This window comes from Seriola lalandi, unplaced genomic scaffold (genome assembly GCF_002814215.2).
Source record: "Seriola lalandi dorsalis isolate HSWRI2012SDOR001 ecotype SW California unplaced genomic scaffold, Sedor1 jcf7180002054630, whole genome shotgun sequence".
Taxonomy (NCBI): domain Eukaryota; kingdom Metazoa; phylum Chordata; class Actinopteri; order Carangiformes; family Carangidae; genus Seriola; species Seriola lalandi.
Genome location: NW_019525183.1, coordinates 1,947,947 through 1,975,881, shown reverse-complemented (window position 1 = coordinate 1,975,881; position 27,935 = coordinate 1,947,947). Strand labels below are relative to the sequence as shown.

General features: G+C 44.1%; 1 protein-coding gene across 4 annotated transcripts in view; it reads left to right on the top strand.

The window, feature by feature from the left end:
• The window catches only part of LOC111665278 (nck-associated protein 5), a 125,631-nt gene that overhangs the window by 5,492 nt on the left and 92,204 nt on the right, over positions 1-27,935 (top strand). For 3 of the 4 annotated variants that reach the window (XM_023420213.2, XM_023420215.2, XM_023420214.2), the window contains exon 2: positions 1,126-1,228. In XM_023420213.2, coding sequence (XP_023275981.2) covers positions 1,126-1,228 — 103 coding nt within the window. Of the gene's footprint in view, positions 1-1,125; positions 1,229-27,935 lie in introns of those variants that run through there. The other variant, XM_087177695.1, reaches the window with a different exon arrangement.

Genomic DNA, 27,935 nt, shown 5'->3' with positions numbered 1-27,935 from the left:
ACAATTAGTCATTACAAAGCCAGGGAGAGAGAGACAGGCTCTGATGTTTCTGTGTCATTAAAGACATTCCCTTTCACATCCTGTTCACTGATTAGACAACTTCCTTCTACTCTAGATAGCCGGGGGGTGGGTGGGTGGGGGCATTCAGAAATGGGGCAGACGGAGACTGCGTCGTGTTTAGAAATATAACATCGGGTCTGGATGAAAACTTAGCGGCTGGTCCTGCGTGCAATCTGACATTTGCGGCTTCGTGTCAATAAGTTTGGACTCGGCAGATCGGCGGTGGATGGAACATGTCATGTTGATGTGTGGGGATGTTTGACAAGTTCAGTCACGCCGCTGAAGCTTCAGACAGGGTGTAACAGATACAGCCTACAGCAGATGCAAAAGGGGGGCTTTGGGGATGCCGTTTTTGGAAGTGCGGTTGCATAAGTAGTTACATAAGACACATCCAGGATTCATCAATGCATTCATGCACACAGTAATACAGTCTGTGTTGCGCAGAGAAGGTCACTGACCCCCGAGGCGTCCATCAGCCGACCTCTGACCCTGTCTTCGCCGACGAGGAAGTGCTATGCTTACTCTGCGCACCACCACAGTGAGTCTAAAGCCGTGGGCTCTTTGTAAAGAAGTAGTATGCGTGAAGTGAAGTGTTTATCTTCTGCTGTGGCCTCAGTCAGGCCAGGTCGGACTGGTTCCCAGCGCTGTTTGGAGAGGCCTAGAAAAACAACAGGGCTGAAGCTTGGGGTTTGGGTTGGGTTGGAGGGTGGGATGCCTGGGTGACGCTGAGAGCAAGCAGCAAGATCTATCTGGAGCGTAGTGATCCTAGAGTCTCGTCAGGCCTGAGGAGAGAGGTCCATACTTCCGCTCCCTCTCAAAGCTTTTTTTTTTTTTGAGAGAAGGTACTGCTATAGAAAGTGAAAGAAATGGCAGAGAAAAGAAAGTAGAAGGGATAGTTCAACAACTCTGTATGAAACTGCTGCCTCTGCTGTTCTGGACTTGGACTCTGATCTCCTGTAAAAGGTGAAAGCCCTCCCGACAGCGGAAACGTGCCCCACCGGACATGAGGTACTCCTTGTTGACTTTCTCCCTCTCCTACTCCTCCCCCTTCTCCCCTCCCTCCAGGGCTTCCCAGGTGTGTGGATCGCTGCGGGGCAGAGGGACCATGAACAGACACCTGGAGAGCAGAGAGCAGTTAAAGAGATTGTCTCTTGACAGCGGCCTGCCGGTAAGTCAATCCCCAACACTAGCAGTGTATGTTAGGTCAGTGAGACAGGAAATAGACACTGTGGAATGCCCTTTTAGGCTTTAGCTTCTTCCCTAAAGGGGAAATGTATAGAATTTGTTTTTAATGTTTCTTTTGGCTTAAAATTGTTGAGGTCAAACTTGTAAATGAAAACCACTTTACTGCTGCATAAACTTTCCCATTGCCTTTAAAGAAAAAAACAAACATGCCTTTCATAGGATTTGTGATTGTGATTGGTTGTTGTCTTTGGGACCATACTGTCATGGCTGCAGTTTGTTTGGACTTCATTTCCCATGGAGTACCTCGTTGGTGACGCAGTATATTTTCTCTTCAAGGTTCCGCAGGTGGCGCTCTTTTATGTCTTCATACATTGTGACTAACGCTGCTCACCGCTAACTGTCCACTCTCTTTTGTTTATTCTGCTGGCAATGAAAAATGCTTCGCTTCCTGTGCTCGGGCAAATCTTTCCCAGGAAGGAGCCACTTACGTTGAGGGTGTAGAACAAAAAGATCAGGGTGTGAATGAGACAAAAATGGTAAAGAAAGTGCACATTAATGGAAATGTCACATACAGTACAGACACATCTACGCGTCAAAAGGCAGAGAGAGAGAGAAAAAACAGCCCCCCTCTGCCCCCCATGACTTATTAGTGAAACACACTGTGGCTACTGGTGATTGACAGGCTTATCTCTATGCTGCGCTGCACTTGTGAATCACAGGAGTGGAAACTTGTTTTGGCTCAGGGTTAACTGAAGGTGAATCCGCTTGCGAGTGCCTCTTTGGAATGTCAAGTGCAGCCATATAGTGGCTGCTGTGTTGTGTCTGCACGGGGGCAAAGAAGCCCCCCACACACACACACACACACACACACACACAAGTGCATACTGTACGGTCACTGCACAGGAAATAGTAAATCAAGAGGCTTAAAATAGCATTTTTGATATAGGAAATGCAGAAGTCATCAAAGACACATTTGCTGGAGATGAAATGGCAACAGTTGAAGGCTGCAGTTACTCGGGGTGTTTCTCTTTAAAGGAAAACTAGGGTACAGCTCGAAAAACTATAAAACCATTAAGTAATACACAGTCATAAGCTGCATTTCTGGGGCAGCTTTGTAGTTCACGGTGTGCTTTGTTGCACGTTACCTTGCGCGAGGCTTTAATGAAGCCGAAACATGTCAACATACTTTATCTACTTGACCCGACTTAATGACTCGCTGCTGATCTACCTGCTGCCCTGGTGAACACATCGGTTTCTTGCATGGCTCTTATGTAGTCTATGTATCCATCAATAATATTCCTATTAATCACTGCAACTAACAATTATCTTCATTATCCGATCTGCTGATTATTTTTTTTTTGATATATCCAAATAGTTGGCTATTCTGTCACCCCACCCCAACATGAATAACCATCATAACATCTGCCTTGAAATTACATAACATTCACTAATTGCTTTGCCCAGAGCGATGCCTGTATTTTCACTTCTCATCCAGATGTCCGTGGCTACACCCTCTCACTGGATCTAAAAAAAAGAAAATTTAAAAAAAGGCATCCTGGGAAATGTAGGAAAATCACTGACTAGATTGACGAAGAAACTAAATCATAAATACCCATCATTTTTAATTCAAAGAACATCAAAATTGAATCTTAACAGTATAAAAAAAAAACAGATCTTGATGTTGATATCTCTTTTTGGGATTTGGGCCACAAACGGCTCAGTCTGTCAATCATTTCCTACTTAAACAACAACATGAAAGTGAATCTGGAAGACGCACACTTGGAGTGACACACTTGAATCCTCTCACTGAGACAAGACACTCCCTCATTTATAATTCATTCACAGCGGGTTCGCTTTGTGAATGTGTAACTTCTGCGACACAGTGGACGATTAGTTGGTGATGCGGTTTTTTTCTTATCTAATGACTGCGTGATTCATAAAGGCTTTGCGAGCATTATCACCGCCACTTATGGTTATTATGTGATATGAGACGTACTGTAGCTTTAATTGCTTTAATTGGATACACAGCGACCTGATTTACTGTGCGACTGAAAGTAGGTCAAATTTGTGATATGGGTTTATGATTCAACGTGCTCACATTGGTCCACTCAACTATCCATGCATGCAGTATTTTTCCCCCATTTTCCATTTTTCCTTCTTTTCTCCTCTCTTGTGCACTCATTCACTTTCTCCTCCCCTTGCTCCTCACAATTAAGTCAGTTTCTTTGTCTTAGTTTATCTTTTTCCTCTTTCTCTCCTCTCACCTAATGATTTATTCTCACTCGGGGCAGCAGGAGCATAAGGGTGCTGGATAGTGGGACATGAGGAAGCCCAGAGCATTTTGGTAAAGGTCCAGCATAGATCTGGTGGCAGTGTGCACATTTGATTCCATGGCATGGCCAGCCATGGAAAGTGCACATTGCTTTCTTTTGTATAGCACATTTGAAGATGAAGAAGAAGTTTCTTACCCAGTTTGATTCAAGTGAAATGAATGTAACTGTCTTCCTGTCTTCTGTCTTTTGCTGTTTTCAACATCATATTGAATCAGTGACCTCTCCCTGAACCATTGTGAATATGATGTTATTTTTATGATATACAGTAATTTAGAGGGTCAGGCCGGTCTAATGAGCCTTTGTTCAGCTGTAAGTCACTTGAGTTTGAGGCCAGTGAGTTTAAGTTTGTTTCTAAACTACAACCTGGGTCTTTATCCTTCCTAGCACTGATAGGGGACTTGATATCTCTGGCCCTTGTGGCCTTGCTGGCCCTGGCACAGATAAACCTACTAAGTCTTGTAAACACTCCTTTTCCTGGGAGGATATGAGCCTCTGATACATTTATTTTTTCAGGCATCTGAGAAAACACAAGAGAGGACGGTTTCTGACATTCCGTCAGACGACAGGCATGTGCTTCCATGTTCTGCTTTTCCCTCTCTCCTGTCACCTGTGAACCAGTTTTGGCCAGTTGTCTGAATTTACATGATGCAGAGGTTTGCCTGCTAACAATGCATTTTACATAACACAGTGCGTGACCGGGACAGATTACCCTGTGCTGCTCGCTCAGTTTTATCACAAGGTTGTCACCCTTGTTGCGGAAGATTACACACAAAGTGGTTGGCCTTGTTTTGTTGTTTTCATGAATTTTAGCCGCTCCATGTGTTTTATGGCTTGTTAACATTATGAACATGAGAGATTTCCCACTGGGGATGCCGCTGACAGATTTTCAGTTCGCACTAACACACAAAGCTGGAGACAAAATACCATATGTCTGCTGAGGACCAGGTAAAATATTTATATCTGCTCTTCTTTGGATGGATTACATGGCCTGGCTTCATACAAAGCTTCTATCAATCAAACTATGGGTAATTTGGTGAACATAGAGCTTGAATGTCAGTCTGGACCACCACCTCACACATGTATAATGCATTGACGCAGCATATGTTTCCTCAATGTATGCAGGCTGGAGGGAATTTTAAGGGAATTTTTCCTGCATGTGTGTTTGCTCCAAAGCTGCTCAAAGCCACAGGCCTTATTCAAATAAGTAATAGACTTGAAAGTCTTTGTGTTTGAGTGTGTGTATGTGTGTGTGGCATTGCGCATTTTGTGAGTGAAGGGAGTGAACCCCTTAGTCAGCATTATCAGCCATTTATTGATGCATTTCATTACACCGCTCCTCAGCTGTGATAAGAAATAGGTTGGGTCGGACCATCTAATCTAGATCAGGTTATGTAGCTCGGGGACGGCCCAGAGTAGCAGCAGATATAAGCAGCGCTTGCGAGTAACTGGGGCACCATTTGCATTACATAACTGCCATGTTGCTGGGTTGATTCTGTGCCTCTATTTATTTTTATCATTTGATGCCCGCCTGCGGATGAGACTCTCTTCGTCATGCAGGGATGTGCACGGTGAGCCCGATGGCCGCGGACGGTCTGTGAGCTGTTGCTAGCTGCTGCCAGCCAGCTTTAACTAGGTCACCGCAGAAGCTCTGTCAGGGGTCTATCCTATATGCTAGGGGCTATTACAGGGGGTTTACTTCAGAATTTCCATGGAGGTAACACTCACAAAAATATACAGTGGAGAATGTTTGAATAACTAAAGACAGGGTAATCTACCAACGTATCATCTGTGGTGCAAATGAATCAGAAAGTTCCTCTTATTTGATTGATTATACTTGCAGGGGCATAACAATAGATCATGGATGGCTGAAGAGAATTGATGCAGTGACATCGATAGGTTTCATCATTTGCTTTGGCGGCAGTTGAGGCCAGGAGAGTTGAAATCTGGACAATGGGGTGAAGCCTGGGCAGAGCTGAGGTGGAACAAACAAGTGGTAACTCCTAAAGTGTTGTCAGGAGGTTTTTTTGTTTTGTTTTGGGGCGCCTCTGGTTTTTGATAAAAGTCCCATTCATTTTAGATTATTTCATGTTAGTGTCAGCTGAAGCACTTCAAAGCTTGACCAAACAGAAAACTCTCCTGGCTGAATCAGTAGTGGAGACAATGAACAGCAGTGTTGGAAAATATCTGGCTCTTTGATAAAAAGTCGAAAATACACCCAGGTGCATACAGGTATAACTGTACGCCTTATTTTGTAGGTTGGCTGAGGAGCTGATTCATTCTTCGGTACAGGTAATCAATAACATCCCAATGTGGAATACAGGTTGGGTTTATGACCAATGCATATCCGTCATAACCGTCGATTTACTTCAGTCACGTCTTCGGTGAACGCACCTGGCCTCTATCACTGTCGGCACAGGAGAGAATCGCGTGTTGCAGCAGTGAACACGAACACTGATGGAAGTAGGAATGTGGAGAAGAGAACTTGCAGAGGGCTTGAAGCTTTGCCCATTTTCACACCTATGTGCACCTGGCCTGACAGTCAGATTGTGTTTTTTTTTTTCTTTTTTGTTGGAAAGTTACAAAGTTTGGCGCAACACAGGCATCCCTTATCCGACCTGAGATGAAAGGCGCTGCTAAACTGGCTAAAGGTTCGTAATCACCGCAAGGCAGTTCTGCAAGCTTGTGGTGGCTGATTGGAATGGATATGTACGAATGTGCTGTCACGTATCATTGTCTATCATTGCCAAAAAATGCACTTCTTTATCGTGATCATTGGTTTAATCCACGTCTGCACCGATTGCTTAATGCCTCCGTCTCATTTCCATGTAACAAAAGAGATCTGTGCATCGAATGCATTTCCTCAAACCGCAAAGTAATACTCATCAACCCAAGGATCTTTAAATTGGTGAGAGGTGTTCTTAATTTTCTTGCCAAAATTTATAATGTGTGCAGCAGTGCAATCATGCTCAGAGATAATTGATAACAAAAAGCCAAATTGAAAACACTCTACAGGGGAGGGTTAATAATCAAGTGCTCCACATTACTGATTAAACGCTTGCTGCATAGTTGTGAGTTGTATTGAATTAACAGCATGTGGTGCTGCTTTCCTGTTTATCTCCAAAGTATTTGGATTAAATCCCCCTGGCTTTTGTCAAGCCTCCTCCTCGTATAAAGTCTTTTACGCGCTGATTTGCTGCCATGCTGTTATATCAAGCTGCAACTTGTTTCATTGGCCCATTCCACTGGCGAAAGTAAGACGATAAAATTGTCCCAGAAAACAAGCTCCAAAACAGACAAATTAGTTTGGTTTATGCTAAATTTAAGTGCAAATGAATTAGATGGCAAGCCAGCATGGAGTCCGTTTGACAAAATTGGATTTCCTCCTCCTCCCCCCACAGCCCATTACAGCTGGTTGTTACAATGCAGAATAGAGACATAAAACTAAGCAGGGGAGCAACTCTGTAGCTGGATGGGAAGAAATGCTCAGTCTAATCTGATTGGCTCCCACATCGTCAGGCAGACAAATGGAGAAGTTTGATATTATTACTGAGCAGCTCAAACTAATTGAGTGTAATTATACAGTAGAAATCCACCGACAATGCCATCCTCAGCGAGGGCCCCGTTCTCACGCCATGTATACTACAGGATGCCAAGCTCCGGGGACGAGTGCTCACTCAGTGTGTCAGCTTGATTCTTGAGTAACTGGTATAAAGTGTGTTTCTGAGTCCGAGGCTGACAATTTGGTTGGGAGCCAGTTACATAAAAAGATTTAGACTCTTCTTGGAGCAGCCTCTCCTTTTTTTTTTTTTTTTCTCAGAGCGCTCAGTCTCTCACACTTCATCTTGAGTGTTTAAATGAAGTTTCTCAGCGGGGGTACACCAGCCTCTGGCCGGGCCTCTGACAGCTCCCTCGGCGTGCAGGTGACATACCACACATACCTGGGCTAGCCGCGTGGGTAGCCACGGGGCCGCGGGTTGTGGGAACCCAGCAAACTCTGGGACACTCGTTGACTCTCAGAGGCAGAGGAGGTGGCTTTTTTTTTTTTTTTTTCCCTCCTCTTGTCTCATGGGAACCGTCTCCTCTGTCAAGAACCCCACGAGGAGCAATTACAACCTCGGCTTTTCCCTAGACTCCAGTCTGAAACCCGACAGCTTCCCCCATAACCAACCACACGCTGTGGATAAGTCTAAGCGGCCTCCATCCGCTTGTAAAATTGGTTTAATAATTGTCGAGGCTGTTTTGATATGAGCCACTCGTCTGTTTTTCCAACCTCCAAGTAACGAGATTTGGCAGTCCCCAGTTAATACCTAGCCCCTGTTTTTATTAGAGCAATTATATAATATTTTACGGCTGTCGGCATCATCTGCTGTGAAGTTGAATGCTTCTTTCATTTTTTTGATGAGCGATTTGCACAACATGAGAATTAGATGACGGGTGTTTGTAGAGACTTGAGTAGAGTTTTGAAACAAATATCAGGTTAGTAAAGGAAAAGATCACCGCAAGTTTTCTAAAGGTGATATTGAACCAAGCGTTCTCGCTGACCTCCTTGTTCTCAGCTTGGCATGTGAACTTTCTCTTTTTCCCTGCCAGTGACATGCTGATGTGCGCTAATGTGCGCTGAAACCTCTGACCCATATCACAAGTTGCATGAACACTATGTTACATGCCTCAGTAACGATGCTTTGAAACATAAAATCGCATTTGCCCTCTGAACACAGGTTGATGTTCTAAACACTGTTATCTCGCGGGTCTAAACGGTTTATTGCGTGTCGCTTAATCAAAGACACTTTAGCAATAATCATTTGGAAAATGAATAACAAAGCTTTTGGGGCTGCTCCAGACTGATGGAGGGTTTTGTTTTTTACTTGTAGTGAGAAAGAGACAGAGTTTCTGCTCTGTGTGTGTCCCGTCTCACCCAGGGCTCTGTGCCAGCTTTTGTAATTGGATGTCCATTTCCCCTCATCCAGTGAGACCATCCTCTATGTCCTTCTAGTCGAGGGGCCAATTAGGGATTCTCCTCTTCCAATCATGACGGAGATCAAAGCGGATACCGGGGCCGCGTGCGGCCTTAGTCACATGCGTTGTTCCCCCAACATTAATGCATTGCACCAACCTCTATTCACCCTGTGGTTTCCCTCAAAAGAACCCGGTGGCAGGAGCACAAAGGCCTTTTGAGAGGCCTGAAGTCGCAGGGACAAGGAGAAGACAGTCCTCTCTCTATCTGCCAGTGTTATCTCCCCACAGGATCAGACACTTGGAACCATTCAGTGCGTCCTCTGATTTACTCTGGACTCAAGTGGAAGATAAAGACTCACACAGTGAAGGAGTAAATTTGTTGTTGTTCAGCTCGATTCGCTCGAGACTGAGGTTAAAACATGACGTGTTTCTATTTTACTTGGAATAAGGCTTTGATTATGCCAGTGTTATACTTAAAATTGATCACATTACACCAAAAAGTGTGATCAGATCACATTCTTGCATTTGCCCTGAAGAAGTTGTGCATTCCCTTCTCTTGTGACTGTAATTCATAATGATGCAAAGTCAATAGTCTGTGTTTCCCCAAACAGGTAAGGACAAACAAGTCATTTGTCCAGTTAACTAATCACAGCATCTTTGTTAAACTCATCCTCGATAGTTACGTTTCCAGGTCAGTTTGTAAAATCTGTGTCACATTTGAAATCACTAAAGTAAACTGACCCTGGGTAAGTACAGATACTTCCCTTAGTACTTATACTACTAATACTAATAGTACTTTTGGCTCATTAACACACTTTTCAAGATTTTTCTCATTTATAGAAAGGATATGTTATTATTATTTATGGCATGTTACATACAGCTGGCGCAATACATCTACATCACATCAATACATCTGAAAACAGATGTAAAAAACACTATTATCTTTTGGGTTTGCTGTGTTGAAACAGAGGCTGCTTTCAGCAGAGAAACTTGAAACATGATCCAAACACTGTAGTCAGTAGAGATTATTCCAGGGTGTTAACCCTGTCCACCTGGCACTCAAGCTCCATTTCCAGGCGTGTTTGTTCATCATATGCAGATAAGGCACCATCTTTGGACACAACACTGGCACTGCAAACTGGCAGAGGGTAGCTAACAGGATTGGACGTGCAGATTAAGACCCCGGTGTATGTGGGAAGAGGCAGAAATGGGAGGCTGAGGGGGGGGGGCTGCATCTGTCAGCAAAGGGAAGCACCACCTCCTCACCTTGCAGCCGGGGCGGGACAAGCTCGCTCTATGTGCCCCCTGGCAGACGGGGTGTGGGTGTGAGAGGCAGAAGGTGGTGCAGTGGCAAGGGTGCCCTGTCTATTCTTCTGCACAGAGGCCGCCCTGTGATCACATCCTCCTCATCAGGCGCTGAGCCAAACCCTCAGCTGGGATCTGAGAGAGCTCTTTCATTCTGGCTTTTTTACGACCCCAGCTTAAAATGTGGTGGAACCAGGCTCGTTTTTTGGGGGGTTCAGTGATCTAGATGTCTTGTAGATGGTTTATAATACGTCAATGTTGTGTCATACACTTGTTTTATTTGCCCCCAAAGCGGCCGAAGAAAAAGGCCATCATAACTCATTTCACTGCGTCGGACAGAGTAAGTTCTAGTTCGAGCCACTTGGTGTTGATGGATTGGAGATGTCTGGTGCACAAGAATTCCCATCATTCTCATTATTACAGGCTTGTCTGCATAGTAAGCGTTTCAGCCGTGTTTTTCAGTCATCCATCTTGGCGTGTAACCGCAACCCGAGGCGCATTTTTAAGCTGTTTTTTTTTTTTTTTTTCCATCTTGTACACAAAACTACAGTCATTATGTGTTGGGGCTCGGCGCGCTGCCAAAAGCACGGGTGACCTACACTCAATACTGTGTCTGAACACATCCTGTGTAGACACTGATAGAGTGTAAGATGTTATTTTTAATGAATGCAATCGCAGCAGTGAACAGCGATGGTCTTCATGTGTGGCGTGTCCGCTCTTTTTGGCCTCAATAGCCCCAACTTTTGATCCCAGCTTTAGTCCCTTGTGTACGACTCTGTGTTGGTTGGTGGTCTGGGAAGTGCCATAACGACCTTAGAAACACTTCCTGCCGAGTGCAGGGAAATATTTACATGTTTCCGCATTAGCTCTCACCATTGAGTAAACACATACAGAGACCCACTTTAAAGCTAACATTTAAGGTACGGCTCCACATAAGTGCTTAAACCCCTCGCTTGTTTGTTTTCAAACAGGTTGATTGATGACGACTTGAGTGCACGTTTGTGTGCCAACGTGCGCGTTAATATATGGACGTTAGGGACAGGCATTTTCAGTAATTCGCTCACATGTGTTGTCAGTGTGTGTTCAAGCAATTGTTCGCATGCAAATGAGCTTGTATTTGCATGTGAGTCTTAAGACGGGTTTGTTTCCTCATATTCATGCCTGAGGAGACTGTGAGGCTTATTATGGGGGGGGGGGGGGGGGGGGGGATAGACGCCTTCTAGGGCAATTGTCTCACTCAGCGGAGGCTATACTGGTCAGACTTGTGTGGTGAGTTCCTACCAGGTGTTCATACAGAGGAGTGGTGCTTCCTCACACCTGGCGACCTCTTTGCTTTTAAAGGGTTAGAGGTTGAAACTAAAAAGGGTCGGGGGTTGGGACCTGGTTTTAATTTTGTGCAGTACGTTCTTACATACACTGATGTAACTGCAGTGGAATTTCAGTGCAATTTACAAATAGTCTCTAACTTGACAAATGATATAAATTATTCAGTAATTCCTACTGCAGTGTAGTCTTACGGCCATGCCAGACCACAATAATTGCCCCTAATTTATTATATTTATATTATTTCACCATTAATCTTATTGAAACCCTGACAAATGGACCATCTCATCTGCTAAAGACGTATTACCAAAATAGTCAGTCATTCCTTCCCACATTCCATTTTCTGGCCATCCCAGACCAAAATCATTACATGGGTATTAGTGTCATGATGCCCCTCTCACTGACAAATGAAGCATCCCTAAAATCACCAAAACAGGTTTTCAAATCCAAGTCTTTATTATATAGACACGGTCACTCCTACTTACTGATTACTTCTGCATGGACTGGTTGACTGCAACTGCATAATGGTTTTAAACTGGTTTTGATGCACAGATGACTGGGGGCATTAGCTTCAATGATTCTCCCTGATAGTGAAAACACAGTGTGTCTGCCCAATACATGTCTAAGTCATTCGCTATTTAATTAAGGTCTTGTGATGACGCGGAACCAGCTTCAGTGGAAAACAGTTAGTCACTTGCAGGAATGCGTTGAGGGCAGGGCGCCAATTTTTTTTTTTTTTTACACCTGCATCCACCTCAGTTTGCTTCACACAACCTGACTGGCGTGAAGCTACCGTGTCTGATGTCATAAATTCCTCGACGAGGCTCGCCCAGTGCGCCTGTTGACTGATGAGTTTGTAATCTGTGCTTGAGCGGGAGCACCACCTGCCACTCAACTCCCATCAATCACAGCCATAGCCACAGGTCACAAGCTCAATCCTCTGAAGGGAGAAAACACAGCTTATGTAGGTCAGCGGGAGCGGTATATTCATGTTCAAGGTTTGCAGCTATGTCAGATGTAGAGGTAGATATATTATTTGTTTCCCCATTTAAAAAATAATAATGTTAGACCATTTAGCAAACGTTCAGATAATGTTCTGAGTTGCTGCCGCTCAAAACACCTTTTAAATCCAAGCGTCGAAGCAACTTCCCGGCCTTTTTGTCACTTTCTTTGAAAAGCAAACAGATTGAACAAACAGATTTTTTTCTTTCCTCGGATACTGGATTTTGGATGGATTTTTGGTGGATAATTTAGTGGGAGAAATGTGACAATGTCTCCAGAACAGCCTCCCTGGTTTTCCACTCTGAAGCAGAGAGCTGTCATTATCTATTGTGCAGCCTGCCTGACCAGAGCAATCTGAGTGAAACGTAACCTGCAATCTGGGATTCAAAATTCATTGTCTGTGTTTCCTTTAAGAAATTTGTTTGCAGAGGTGGTAAGCCCTGATTCATGAGCCCGGAAAAAGCGGTTGAGAAAAACAGTCTCACCAAAAGGTCATTTTTCTTACTGTTTTTGGTCTTTTGATCATATCACATGATCTTCCTTCACAGTTGGAAGTTGTAGATGTAGTGTCTTTTTAATACTTTCTGTACATGGTGGCTTAAAATGCATTTAAAGTCCGTTCTATGCTTTGACAATGGTAAATGGTAAATTTCCCGCTTGCCATATTTGTGCAAGGCGGAGATTAATCGGTATAGATCTTGTTTGAAGTGTGGTTGCTCATCGAGTGAAAGTGCTACATTTACTGTAAGCCCAGTGCTTTGGAAGCTGTGGAATGACTCGCTGGTCAGAAAAGCTTTTTGTCTTGTCACCAAGTGAGACAATCAATCTGTACTCGCTCGTTCAGATAAATGACAGTGGTTAAAAACCACCAGCTCAATGTAAAATGAAATGTTTTGAGACAAGAAGTGCCCTCCAACCACTATCCCCCCATCAAATAGACCCACGTGTCAGCCTTGTGAAAAGTGTATAGACCAGCACAAAGTAGTTGGATCCAGATCCCCTCTTTTCCTGCCAGAACTCACGAGTCATACGGTATATTCGATTTCAAACTGAGGCGCTGCACTCGTGATGAGACAGGAAAATACTCCTGAAGCAAATGTCAAGGAGTCCTTTCACTGGCTTTTTTTTTTTGATACTCCTGTCGCTCTGCCAGTCGGCTGCACGAATGCGTGTGCACATTTTTCCTCCCACTTTCTGCTGCCAAGCCTTTCTTTACATTGCCTCAGAGCTCTGTCTCTGCGAGTGGCAGCAGCAGCAGCAGCAGCAGAGGTAATAGTGGAGCGGCCAGTGTTCACAAGCCACATCATGACTGAGTGTGAGTTTTGCACAGAAGCTGGAGTCACAGAAAGTGGAATGTGAATTAGCTCACTCCGTTGACATGCTAGTGTTTTATGTCTTTACATACAGGCACAAATACTGTCAATTTACTGCTTCACACACAAGTATAAAAAAGCGCACACACACACACACACACACGCTCTCCTGGGCAGAAAACCACACTTGGTCTTGCCCAGGTGATTTAATCTGACTTGACTTGCTATTTAAATATTGACAAGAGCTGATGTGGCCTTGTTGAAGAGAGAAGAGAATTCAGACGAGGCACTTTGCTGCCAAGGCTGCACGACTGCCTGCTGCATCATCATCCCAACGCACACACACACACACACACACCGCCAAATGCAAACACACACATCCACACAGGAGCAGGCAGCAGCTGAGACGCAGCGAGGCAGCTAGGGCAGAAGTGGGGAACGAAGCGGAAGAAGAGAAAAAGGCGAGCAAACGAGGTAAAAAAGCGGACACAGGATGAGCCAGTTCGTGGACCACGGCATCGTGTCAGTCTGCGGGAGGATCCGAAACGTCCCCCTGCTGGAGCTGCTGGCGGTGAGTCTCGGTCCATACGTTACCCTCTCCGATCCCTCCATCCCTCCCAGCCCTCCATCCGTCGAGGAGGTATCTGGGACAGGAGGCAGGCTGTCTGGAGCTGGAAGTAGGTCTGACTGGGTGATAATCAGGCTAACATCCTGCCCTCCAGTCTGCCCAAATCCACAGCCACCTACATCGCTCGTGCCCCAGACAGGAGACAGGAATTGCCCAGGGTTAGAGGTGCAGGGCAGGGGGGCAGGTTAGTGAAGGGAAAGTTAAAATTCATTAGGGAGTAAGTGAAGTATAGATCTGTATTTGGTGTGTGCATGCTGTATTTACACTTTTCTTGTTGCAGGAATATCTATCTTTGATTATGTATAATATTATGGAATACAGGCTGTGTTTAGTGTTGAGTGTTTCCGTGTTTACGTTGTGCTGAAACTAAACAGTTTGATTGAGTGATTGATCAGTAACAATTCTGATAATTGATGCACTGTTGAAGTCAAAGCAAAACTGACAAAAAATTTGCTGCTTCCAGTTTCTAAAATGTGAGAATTTGCTGTTTTTCTGACGTGCAAAATGAATATATTTTGGTTTTCCATTTTATAGTCTAAATTATTAATTGATTCATTAAAAAACGGAATCTAAAGACAAATTTGCAGGGTGAATAATCACTATCCGGAGCCCTGGCTTTGCTTTTTGTATGCGTGTGTGCCTCTCCGGTGTATAGGAATGTCTGAGTTCTTGTCTGTGTGAGGAGTATCTCGAGTATATTCAATCTTACCATGTTCCATATGTAGGTCACTAGCTGATGAGCTGCGACTAGCGCTAATTACATGCGAGAATCTTGTTTGTTTCACGTATCCGATCGAAATCAGGGGAACCTGCCTGCCGTCTGTACATATTTACCCCAAGTGGTCGAGATGGATTGTGACATTTCTCAGCTTATTAGCAGGCTGCCATACTGTGCAGGATGTATGTTTTTATTTTTATTTTTTTTTTGGGGGGGGGGGCATGCGGCTACAGCCAGATCTAAAAATATCACCTCGGTTTGTGGATGCTTTAAAGGGCTTGGCTCCCTGACTTCTTCTCTGTTTTTTGGGTTGTTTTGTGGGGTACAGCAGAACGGATTTAGGATCTTAAGTGTTTTGACTTATATTGGCTCTGCAAGAAAAAGTGATTTGTGCTCTTCTGGAAACACTTAAAATAAAAGAGAGAGAAAATTGATTATTTCAGGGAGGATATTCCTTTTTTCATCTCTATCTTTCACCCTCTGTCCATCCTTCTTTTGCTCTCCTCTCTGCTTCTTCTGAATTATTGAGGCAGAGGTGTTTTGTGGAAATCCAGGGGTTCCGAGGCTCTGCCACCGCATGGACACAATTATGCAGACAAATGTCTCCGCCGAGCTCCGAGACTCCATATATCCTTTATCTAATTACATTAACAGGAGCTGGATAGTGACTAATGGTTCGTTGAGGAGGAGGAGGAGGAGGAGGAGGAGGAGGAGGGAGGGAGGAAGGGGGAAGAAACACACAACGAGCTGGAGAGGCCCGGGATGCATGATTGCATTTTTCCATCCTATTTCACTCTCTCGCTCCTCCTCGTGCCCAGATCGCTCCCTGTGCTCCGTTTAGAAATCCCCCCAACAACCCCAAACCTCCACACACACACACACACACACACACACACACACTCACACTCACACACTGACCCACTGAGCCTTTTTCCAGCCTGAAAGACTTCTATGCAGCAAAAAATACATAATGGGATTTCTTTTTTTCCTTTATTTCTTTTGAATGTTGAATGTTCTGCACAGTCCGTCATATTTCTGTGTTCCATACAAAGGCTGTACTCAAAGCCTCAATCAAAATAAAGTTCTGCAAGGGCGACAAGAGACTTTCCTGTTAACATTGCTTTTACTGTGAATTGAATGAAAGCTTTACGTGCACCGAGGCCACAAGCGAGTGTGGACTTTTTTTTTTGTTCCGTTTGGCATGCAAACCACCTAAAAAGTCCAGGAGTGCTTTTTTCTTTATCATCCTCACCCAGCCAAGCCAGTGCTGCCAAAATAAAAGCCTTCTCAACCTGCCCATGGCCATCGTAAAAAGGCCAAAGCCACAGTCTCTACTCGCGTCTTAGCCATCCGCTGTAGTCATTGCGAAGCAGATCTCTTCTTAAGAAGACCACACAGGTGGTTTTCCATGTTCTAGCCCATTAGCATGCCGGCCCAAGCGTGTCATAATGTTTTGTATTGATTGTGTCCTTCATGGGTTTCCATTCATTTTAATATGATATAATTAAATAAATAAATCAACGAGAATGAAAAAAGTAGTGCCTGTGCTGCTTTCTACCGACAAGCCCAAGCTGCAAGGCGTCACATTTTTACTGATGCACAAATTAAAGCTGTGCGACAGTATCCCCAGTCACCTGGCAGCGATGAGGCAAAAATGATAATGAGTCATAAGTGTCTAAATGTCAACTTAACTGCTCATTATAGAGCATCTGTTATAGGGAGTTGTGAAAGACTGAACAAGGGAGAGAGTGTGACACAGGCTTGGCCTTTTGGAAAGAGATGAGCGTTATAACTTTATGGAATAGAGATGAGACGGCTCGAGGAGTAAGTATTAAATCTTCGGAAAATGATTTTGCTTTCTCTTTGTGAAGTTTAATTGGCAGTGGCGTCCAGAGCTGTTGTTTGATTGATGGCTTTTAATCAGTGCAACATCAGCAGCTCGTACAGTTTCTACTGTCTTTTAAGTGTCTACCCTCCTTTTTCTGTGGTCAGTGAATAAAGCAGGTGTCAGTAGTTTCCTGTTTTTTTCCTAAGAGGTTTGCACCAGGCTTACAGGAGCTCAGCAGTCTGCTGGCTCACATTACTTTATGCTAATATCCCCCAGCTGCAACCTGCACCACCCTCCTGCTTCCCTGCCTTGCTTTCTGTGTCTCTCACACACACACACACACACACACGCGCACACACCATAAAAACACACTCACACAAGCCCCCGGGACAGTCACGGGAGGGCCGTGAAAAGGAAGCCGAGATGATTAATTAACTCTGCCCTCATTTTGATACCGCCTTATTGGCTTTCAACAGCCGAAAATTCGGCTTCAGAGCTTTGCATAGATTATCCTCCCACCGCCGACGCCACCGCCACAACAACTGCTACCACCCAAAACAGACACACAAACACACTTCTGAAATATTGAGGTCATGTTGTTACTCATGCTATGGTGAATGCGCAACATTGGTTTTCCGGGCAGGTTGTGTTGCTCAGCAGAGAGTGTGAGGTGCCGCTTTTGTCGAATGTTGGTTTTTCCACTAATGAGAAAGAGGCTGCTCTTATAGGAAACTAGTTGCAGAAACTGCTGACAGACAGAGACCGATATAATGACTAAGAGTGGCTGTAATTATCATGGTTGCGGTTGATCTGGATTTAATGATGTGCAGGTGAATGACCTGCTCTGTGCGTCTTTCACGTTGCTCAGTCTTCGTCACTTTCCAACCGTTACGCATAAATCCACAGCAAACTGTCAGAATGCGGTCGTCTCTCTGATGAATTTGTACACCCACGTGTATACGTTTGTGGGATGAACTGATACTCTGACCTTTTATAGAAAATCAGATGTTGTAAATCCACTGTTGCCTAATTCCTTTGGTGGCTCCACCAAAGTTTTGATAAGATGAGTCAGTAAAATCTTACTGGAAACCTCTTCATCCTCCTTCAGCAGTTCACTCTACTGTATTGTATGTCATTTTCTCATTTTTAAAAGTGTATTTATCTATTTATTATAATTATTATTGATTTTTTTTTTACATAGCACAAGCTTTAAGATATAGTACAATCTGAAAAATGTCTTCCAGTATACTGTATGTATTTTATATGCGTGCATTCTGGATATGTGGCTGCTTATATGTAGGACGTGTGCATCCATGTGGACTCAAACACACTATCAGTGTTTGTTCATGTGTAAGCAAATAGATATGCTTAACAGGCGGGCTTCTCGTGGTCATCTTACATGTGTGTTTGCATCGTCATCGGTGTGTGTGCCTTTGTGTGTGTGTGTGTGTGTGTGTGTGTGTGTGTGTGTTGTGCTCTGAACACCAGGTGCTCCAGCTGGTTGTGTCCCTGCAGCGGCCAGGCCCTGACCGGCCGTCCTCTGGCCCCCCTGCGCTTTTCTATTGATGACAGCCTCTGAGTACAGACAGCTCTGCAGCTTTAAAGAGCCTGTCAGCTCACAGCAGCAGAGCTAGACAATACAACAACGCTCCTGTATATTGTCTATACACTGGGGAAAAGCCTGCAGCACAGTTGTCTTTCATTTCTTTTCTCTTTTTTGTTTTAAACCGTCAGTCATCTGTTTGCTATCTCTGTGCTGTTCCTGATTGTGCACGCACTGGGAGTCACTGTGTGCATGTTTCATCAGCTTCTCCCTCCCCAAACAAAAGATCACCTGCCCGGCTGTGTGATGTGTCACAGGGTGAGAGCCCTGAGGGAAAGGCTGTGGCCTCATGTGGAAGTCTGTAACTACTGTTTCATGATGGATCCCTATTATCTCTCCCAGAATGCGCTATTTAAGCAATTTTACCCACTTGATGCGAGTTGCAGCAGATTAATCTGTTTCCACAAGCGTTTGAACTTGTGTTTTGTTGGAAATTCAGTGTGTTTTGGAGGGGTGGCTCTGTTCTGATAACAGGAGCCATTCTGGTCTGTGTTGCTTGTCGTGAGAAAATGGTTTTAATTCTGTCTGACATGTTTTAAAGAAAATCGCCAGTGGTTATTTTCATAGCATGAGCCGTTCACTGAAATGTTTTCTCCACAATATCCTGCACTGGAACCTGCTCATATGCAAACAACAGCAACAGAGCGGATGCAGCAGGAGCGGAGAGATCTGCCTTGCCTCAAACTGCTGCAGTGCGTCGCATTATAATAAGGTGTTGTTTGCAGGCAACCTGATTTCGTCTGACGTGGCTAATGCTCTCTGTCAGAAGCGTTTGCGGCTGACGCTAGCCTTGTCTCCGTTCCGTGGAAAAAAAAAAAAGTCGGCGAGAGGGAAAAGGGAGCTGAGCGCGGTCCAGCTCACCGCATCCGCCCGCCTGCTGGCTACGCTTTAACCACGGCCTCGCAGTCGGGAGGCACTGACCTTCATGCCACTCCCACTATTTGAGGAGTCGGGTGCTGTCAGGGCCGATAGGTAGGCTGTGATGATATCTTCCCTGCTGGTAATACAGTACAGGCTATAGAGTTATCTAGTCATGGTGCAGGTTATAAATCTAACCTGCTTCAATTTGCAATTCCACGCGGTATTCGATTGTGTTATCTTCAAGGCTTTAAACACAGCCGCTGTCCTCACATTATCTCAAATGCCAAGTATCAATATGAGATGCAAAGCAGAGCCATTACTGTGATTAGAATGAAATTCATGCAGGAGCAGTTTGATGGTGCACCGTTATAAAGAGCCAGTGGCTGGAAGATTGGACATTTCTGCGGCTCCAATTATACGCTGCAAAAAGTCCTTTTCCAACACGGTTCTCCCACAGAAAGTGTCGTCAGTGCCTACAAACAAATGTTGATCTCTTGAAGGAGGACACTGGATTCAAGATAGATTTTCCAACAAAGTTCAATAGAGATGAATGAAATGATCTGTGCTTTTTCTTTAGTGGAGTAAAATTCAAGACTCCTTACTCAGACTAAATGTACATTTTGTTGCAGTGCTTTTGCAACCTCACATATCAGTCATTGATTCTTGAGATGAAGTAGTTTGGATGCTCGGCTCTTTGTCATTAAAAGACAAGCTATTCTTAAGATCCGTGGAAAGAATCAATATCATCTGCATGTAGTAACATTTGTCTGTGTGAGTCATCCGGCTGGCCGGAGCCATTCACATTATTGAGTCACAGTCACTTTCTACAGGGATAATATGATCTGTATGCCTTTCATGAGTCCATAACTCAACTTTATGGTGATGTGCTTGTGGCGCTCAATGATTTTCCGGGATCCTCTCTCCGTGGCCAGACATCAGAGCAGTGATTGGGGTTTTATGAGGCAGACTGAGCCTCAGGTGAGAGGGATTGAATGAGGGATGCTTCCTACAGGACCGTTTTGACCCTCAGGGCTGATTGTCTGCGGTGTCAGTGGTCAGCGCCTTTGTGTGTGGTCACGGCGGTCACTGAGGGGCTACTGAGCCGAGAGCTGTCATCCATCTGGCACAACAGCTGAAGGATCCAATAGATTTCCACACATGAAATTATGCAGAGCAAACAAAATTCCTGTGATTATCTCATTATATTGGTTTATTCATCGCTTTGCAGGAAATGGCTCAACAAAGCAGCCTATATTTACTCTTTGATAAATATTGCAAAACATCCCTGCCTCTCCACTTCATTCACATACAAACAAGCGTTGTTTTGGAGGAATTTCCTGGTTGGATTTTCTGTCTTCCCCGCCCTTCCTCTGTCTCCCTCCTGCCTGAGCTGGAGCATTGAGGGATGGGGGCTGTGAGACTCAAGTCGAACCAGCTGAATTAGTGCATTATTAAGCCTTTTCTCCCCTGACCCACATCCCCTACTGCTTGCATGGCTTGACTCCAGCATGGGGTCTGTGTACACCGGGAACCTGGAAAGCATCTGAGCGGTCTAAGGATACATTTCACCGTAAATGGACCTCTTATGTGGAGCAAGTACTCAGAGAGGATGCTGAAATGAGGCGATGGTTAAAAGCTCTTCATTTGCTCATGAGGCTCAGATGGATTTATTCAGTCCCTTTCAGTCTTCATTGCTCTAACAGTGTATTCAGGCATCACAGAAACATACTGGGAAATACACTTATTCACTTTGTTGCTGGGACTTAGACGAGAAGAGCTCTCATGTCTGCGCAGCAAACACTGTAAAAGCAGTGTAAAAGCGTGCTAGCTGTTGCTATATAACATAAAATGCAAAAACAACCAAACTGTATGTTCACTGAAATTCAGTGTTTTTCTCCACAACACATGTAACAACCATATTTGTCAGCCCGCCATGGATTGTGTATGTCATCAGTTCTCCTCTATCAATAATAGAACCAACGTGGTCAGGCCAACTTCTGACCTACAAGGGGAACAATACAGAACGCTCTAGCATGTCCAGTATAATGCCATGGTAAACAGCTCATGCTGAAGGTAATGCTTTCAGGGACAGAGGGCATCTGATGGGTGAGCTATTGTAACCCCTCAGAATGGAGCCGCTGCCTCACTTCAATCAGCCCGTTTCGAGGCCTCCGCTTGAGAAATGGCTTCCAGAGGGTTCAGAGAATGCCGGAGCATTGGCTAAAAGGGGGGCTGCCCCAGATAAAGAGGGTTAGCTGAATAAACAAATAATAATGATAGAACAGTGTTGTTATTGTAAGAGCAAATAGCTGGGCTAAGCAAAGGAAATTCAGGTCCTTGCCCTGCAACATTTTCCCACAGTGGCGGAACTATCACATTCTGATCCAAAAATATCTCAAAGAGTTCAAGTGTTGAAATGTCTCAGGATATGAAGTCCTGAAAACGACATTGTAAAGAAAATAAATAGTATTTGAATTCAGGTTCCTGTTTGGAAGGTCAGTTATCATAGTGATGGATTTGATTTATTTATCAGATAGACCTTTGACATGTGTGTTTTTTGGGGGTGGGCCTCAAAAGTCCTTTAACACAGAGAAATCCAATGTGCCATGATCCCGGGACAAGAGAGTATTCAAGTCCACTGATGTCACCCTGTCTGAGAAGCTTAATGAGAAACAGAGCTGATGTCAAATTCTTCCCAGCTCCCATCTGGAAGAAATAAAACAAATATGGCTGCTAAAAATAAGTCTCCACTTGAGATGATAACAAGGATTTAGTGCCATTAACTGTGTAAATACAGTGTGTGGTTGGCCCCAGATTCATATTGAAATTCCTTCCCAACCTGGATGAGCTCTGACTGTAAAAAGCCCCCCTGAAATAGGGGCAAATAATGCCTTTCAAAAGCTGATGATGGTCGATTTAAATATTTTATGCTGCTGAATTATCGGACTCGCAGTCCTCTCTCAGATCACTTGACAGAGTGCGGTGTGCTGCTGCACTGAGAGGTCTTTGTTCACATTAACCTATGAAATGGATGCAGCACAGTAAGGGTGTAGATGATCTCTTCAAGCCAAATTCACTCGGACATGGAAACATGAAATATAAGAACAAAAGAAAAAAAAAAAACACTCTGTGAGCTTTGGGGTTTGTCTGCTATACGCAGGCCTGTTTCATGTAAGCAATTTGTGAGCAGTGCTTACATGCAGATTGCAAATTTAGGTTGCAAGAAATGATTTCATCTTTGAAATCGCAGTTTGAATGCTGCAAATTTGGTGAAATGGGTCCCAGGTTTTCCATCTAAACTGTTGTGGTTTCCTGAATGCTGATGATATTAAAGCTGCACTACGCAACTTGAAACAGTATTTTGGCCGCACTGTAGGTGTCAGAATTACCGGTGGTGTAAACAGCATAATGCTATTTGTTCTGTTTACAGGCTTTATAGAGCAGGGACAAAAACAAAATTGTGCCCTGAGGTGAAAATGACCCTGATTTTCTCTGGACTAAATACTAAAATAATTAAACCATTTGGTTTAGTTGCACCCTTTAAAACTGCACTAATCAAGATTATTTATGTTGACAATGGGGCAAATGTGTTTGATTAAAAGGAGGATGAAAGGGACGTATGACTGTACTCTGCAGCTCTACAAAGATCTAGAGTGTGTTTTATCTTCTGTAAGCATTGTTAGCATTGTTAGCGTTGAAATCTCACCACTTGTGCAGGTAAAACCAAACATGACTAGATACCATTCGAGGAAAATATGAAAATATGTTTTTGCGTTTCAGCGCCTTTGATCGTCAATCGTTTACTGTGTTTTTTTTCTACAGTGCACTTTAGATGAGGATGAACATGCAACAAACAAAGCATTGTCTAACATGTATTATTTAACAAGGCAGGTTCACTAAGGACATTCTTATTTACAGTGATGCCTCGGGGCTGGGGGTTACCTAGATTTACACCGCCCACACCAGCACCACTACTCTTGTAACGTAGGCTACTAGGCGCCTTCACTGGTTGACTGTGTTGGTCAGCGGCACATATCTGTTTAGGGAAATGTGTGCATTACTCATTCACCCCCATGCACATTTTCCTAGTTAACCGTCAGATTCGAACAGGCAACCTTTTGGCCACAAGCCTGTTTTGTAAACCCTGAGGCTACCGCCACCCCCACAGTCTGTCTGCAAAGATGCGCCGAGCAAAAAAAAAAAAAAAGGTGATCATCCCCTCTGCATCGCCACAGAAATAATTCATGACCACGGGAATAATCATTGAACTGACTCCTGCAGTAGAGGTCAAGAGTCACCACAACCCATCTCTTTTCACATTCCTCTTTATTATTCTTCTACCCCCCCTTCAAAAAAGAAACCATCCCACGGCATCTCGATCCGCTCTCCGTCACTGTCAGGTCAGATAGGAAACGTGGATCTGATAAGCATGAGCGGCACAGGTGGGTTCGGGATGACAGGAGCGCAAACAAACAGCGTCCTCTTGTCACATTAACATTTTCTCGGTTATGGTTCCCTGCATGCCTGCAGGGGAAAACTCCATTCCCTATCCCGAGGCAGGAAGACAGAAATGAATATCAGACGCTGACATTAATGCTTTCTCTAGCAGGAATGCAACGCTTTGCCTGCTCATTTGCCTCGACATCTGCCCGGCACCTGGGTCGGCCGACTCAGCGCGCAGACAGGCCCCCGTCAATAAATCAGACTCTGGATTAAACAGAGGAGAAGCTGTGATAAAGCTGAGGCCTGAAGCTAATGCACGTGAAACGTCAGAGGATCTGACAAAGTGTCCCAGGCAAGAAATATCTCTGTAAAAACACATGCTTGCAGGTCACGAGATTATTGCTGAAGAGACTTTGTTGTGTTTGTGGTTTCTGATTTGTTACCTGGGATGTTATATCAGCTGAACCTGAGCAGAACAAGTAATGCTTCCTTGAATTTTTTGTTATTTTTACTTTAAATTTGACTTGGTGTCATCGGCGTGGGTCATAAAACAAGGCTGCACTGTGGGTCGCCTCAGGTATCTTTTAATTTGTTTTAGTAAGAACATAAATTTCTGCAGTATGATTTTTGGGCCTGTAGAAAGCATCATGACAAGCCAAAGGCTGAGCTGGAACAAAACTGAAGCGTAGTGTAAAGTAAGCACAGCCAACATGACGACACAGTTAAAGTGTAATGAGAAGAGGTGAGAAATGCTGGAGAGCCGAGCTGTAAAGTGTAGATAATGCCGAATGGATCCTCTTGAAGGACTCGATCTCAATCTGTAATGCGCTGAATTTGTGCCGCAGTCACTGCTACTTGATCAACCATCTCTCTCTCTCCGTTCACGCAAATGCTCCGGCTGCAGTGTGGCTTGGTTAGGTGTGGTGCCTGTCTGTCAAAGCCTGCATAAACAGAAGCCCAACTTCCCCCTCGTGAACCAACCAACATCTGTTTAGCATCAGCCCCTCTGCTCTGATCTGCCCCCTTCCCCTGACACTTTTCCAAAGAGTTTCCCTCGTTCTCTCTGCTCTTTGTCTCTTCCCAAAGCGCTTTGGATTAAATCGCCGACACCACTGACGTCGTGGTTCCGATATTGTTGATGTGTTATGCAATTCGAAATTGAAAAAAAATAGCTGCTGCAAACTCCAAGTGCAAGTGTGAACACAGTCCTTCTTGTCGGTACTTTGTCGAGCGGTTAAAGGGGAGATGTTGGGCTTTGGTGCTGGATATGAAAACCAAGTTTCTGAAGTGAGTCTGAAGTCATTTAAACGTTGCAATTTCGAGGTGAAACTGGATATGATGATTGTTATATATAAACTGAGATCGTCGCAGACCCACTTTCATAAATGATCAGTGGACCTACAGAAACAATTTCTGCTCATCCTTTTTAGACCCTCTTAAGTCTACCAGGAAGGAACTGTGTAATTTACTCAATATAAGATAACGTCTGCAGAATAGTCGGCAGAATAATAACAACAAACGTTACTAGACTGACTAGATTTGGAAGAAATAAGGAAGAAATTTTCACTTCTGTCACAGCCAGGCGCTCCATTACTGAAGATTACAATGCATCCATGAGATAATCTTTTCTCTGGAAACCAAAATACCGTCTTGTTTTGCACAACATCAGCCGTTGCAGTATTTTATTAGGCATTACATCATCGATACATCACATCCCTTTTTTTTCCCAATCCTTTGTTAGCTGCAGCTTTTGACAGAGAAAGCGTTTGGCACTTCTCTGGTGAGATGTGAGCACGACCGGCTTGTGCCCAGTGATACGGATCTATCGAAATTCAACGTCACAAAATCCATGAGAAATGAACAGCAGCACTTGCATGACTGACGTAACCGTAGCAACAAATGTTAGTACATTCTCTAAACGGTGATATTGTGTTTTAGCGAAGTCAAACTCCTGATGTGATGTAAGGTGTAATATTGACACCTGTGACTACGGCCATCTCTTTCATCCTCACGTCTCTTTACAGTCTCTCCTCACCTGTTTTTGATGTCTCCCTTTTGCTTTTGTGTCTCTAGCCTCTCTGATCCTTTCTGTCTCTCACTGGCGTGCTGTCTCTCGTACAGTGGCCTCTCTATTTTCTCTCTGCTCCTCTGGGTTGCCAGGTCCAGGTTTCCTTTTCATTTCTGTCATCAACCAGTCCCCCTCCCTCTCCCAAGTACACCTGGCTCAATATTGGCCCCCAGATGATAATAAAACCCTGCAACCTCCAGGCTTGTAAAATCTGGGCACAGGCGCACTGCAGACTTCTACCCCCTGTACACTAACTGTTTCCTAGATTCCCATCCTGTCTGGAAACATCGGTACCAGCGTGGACACACTGTGTATTTGTTTTTATTTCTAAAAGCTGCATTCCTCGAACCGCTCCTCCCTGACACGTGTTTTTAGAGATTTAAAACTGAGGCTGGGAGCAAAAGAGAAAGGGAAGAGACAAAGGAAACAGAGAGTTAGATAGATATCAAAAATTGAAAAAATATGTTTTTTGCGTGCATGTGAAACAATACAAAGTGTAATGTATTGGCTGCACAGCGTTTTCAGCACTCCTTAAATCCAGTCTGGCCTTATTGCTCAGTCACACAAACCTTTAAAGTAAAATTTGTAGATGGAAATCACTTTATTTCATTGGAGCCATTGCACTTTAGATAACTTCCACTTCCACAAAGTTGCAAGTTACTAGACACTTACTCTCACTTCTTTTTATATATTCTGGGATATGTAATCAGGTCAAATGTATAGATAACATAACAAGTCAAACATTAAGATACAAAATGAAGCAGCGTGAATGAAGAACGACTTCCCAACCTCTCCATACTTCCTTCTGTTCATTGTGTAATTTTGGGCTGCTTTTATTTTGAAATGTAAGCTCCTGTCACCCTGCTTGGGATAATAAGGAACATAACTTGTCTTTATTTAAAGATTCAGTAAAAGCACACAAACTGGAAAATGCACATGCACGCACAGGTCTGCGATGGCTCCACCCGCTGCTTCACACAGGTAGCTCTGTGGAAGTGATCAAATAGCGATGTCAGATCCGATGTATTTCATTCCTCGGCTAGTTTTTCAGCCCTCCCCTGTGAGATTTGCGCCATGAACAGCTTTGCCACTGTTCCCAACAGGCATGAATGGCCCGCTCTGTCAACCCCCCCCCCCCCCCCAAAAAAAAAGCAGAGGAGGAGCCCAAACAGACGGGGGGTTATTTGAGCGTTGGACGTATCTTAATGTTTGGAAAGATAATCTGCGGGGATTTGAATTCCTGACGGTGGCGAGGTGTTGATGTTTGGGCTGGGCCGTGCCGTAGGTGCTGCTGGAGGAAGAACATCAGATAACCCAGAACTGCTGAAACTCTCCCTAGATGATGAACAGGCTCCCTTTTGTATCTCAAGTAATCCATATTCCCTGACACTCCTCCATTTGGGGCAGGTAGGCAGATGAAGAATATCCTGCTCACTGGAGGCATTTGTTACACAAATGTCCTCAGCTCAATGAGGCTACTGTGTGAGGCTCCACAACTTTACAGTCATTTGAGATGTTAGGTACAATTAGCCAGTATAGTTCTCAGCTCTGTGTCAGCATCACTTGTTGAGTGAAAGTTCATTAACTGCGAGTTGGTAAGAGCTTGATTTGATTGTTTTTACTTAGAAATAAATATTCCTCAAGGTTGATAGATAGATAGATAAATTGGGAGATGATAGATGTTGCAGATGATGATTCTGCAAAAATGTCGACTGCGTTCAGTGGCAGCTTTATTGAAAATTCTCTCTTTCCACAATAAGTTATTTATGATCATCATTTTTTTTTTTTTTTGCACTAGCATTGAATGTATTTAATGTCGCAGTAGTAGTTTTTATTGTTTATAGCAGAGTCTGCAACTGCTGCACTGGATTGAAATTGCCTTTACACATATGAGGGATTCACAGGAAAACAACAGCATTACTGTTTGTAATTTTATCAAATTATTATCACTTCCTGCTGCTTCACATTAAAAGCATTCAACTGGTGAAGCACAGATGCTTTTATTGTGCGGCAGCTCCAGGGAAACACAATGTTAATGACACCCGGGTTAACGTAGTCGCTTATCCAAAATGCATCTACAAAACAAGACATCGGTGGATCAGCGGTGTTGCCAAATCAACCAGGACTGAAAGCTTAAGGATTACAACTCTAAAGTCACAGTGTGGAATGGCTTAGGCACCACAAAAAGATAGTGGTTGCTTTAAGTTCAGATCCGTGACAGTCTCCTGTGTGAAAGTTGGACTTGCTTAGTACTCATCCGCTAGATCAACCTCCACACCCTTACTTTCTGTCTTGCTAACGAGGAGGCT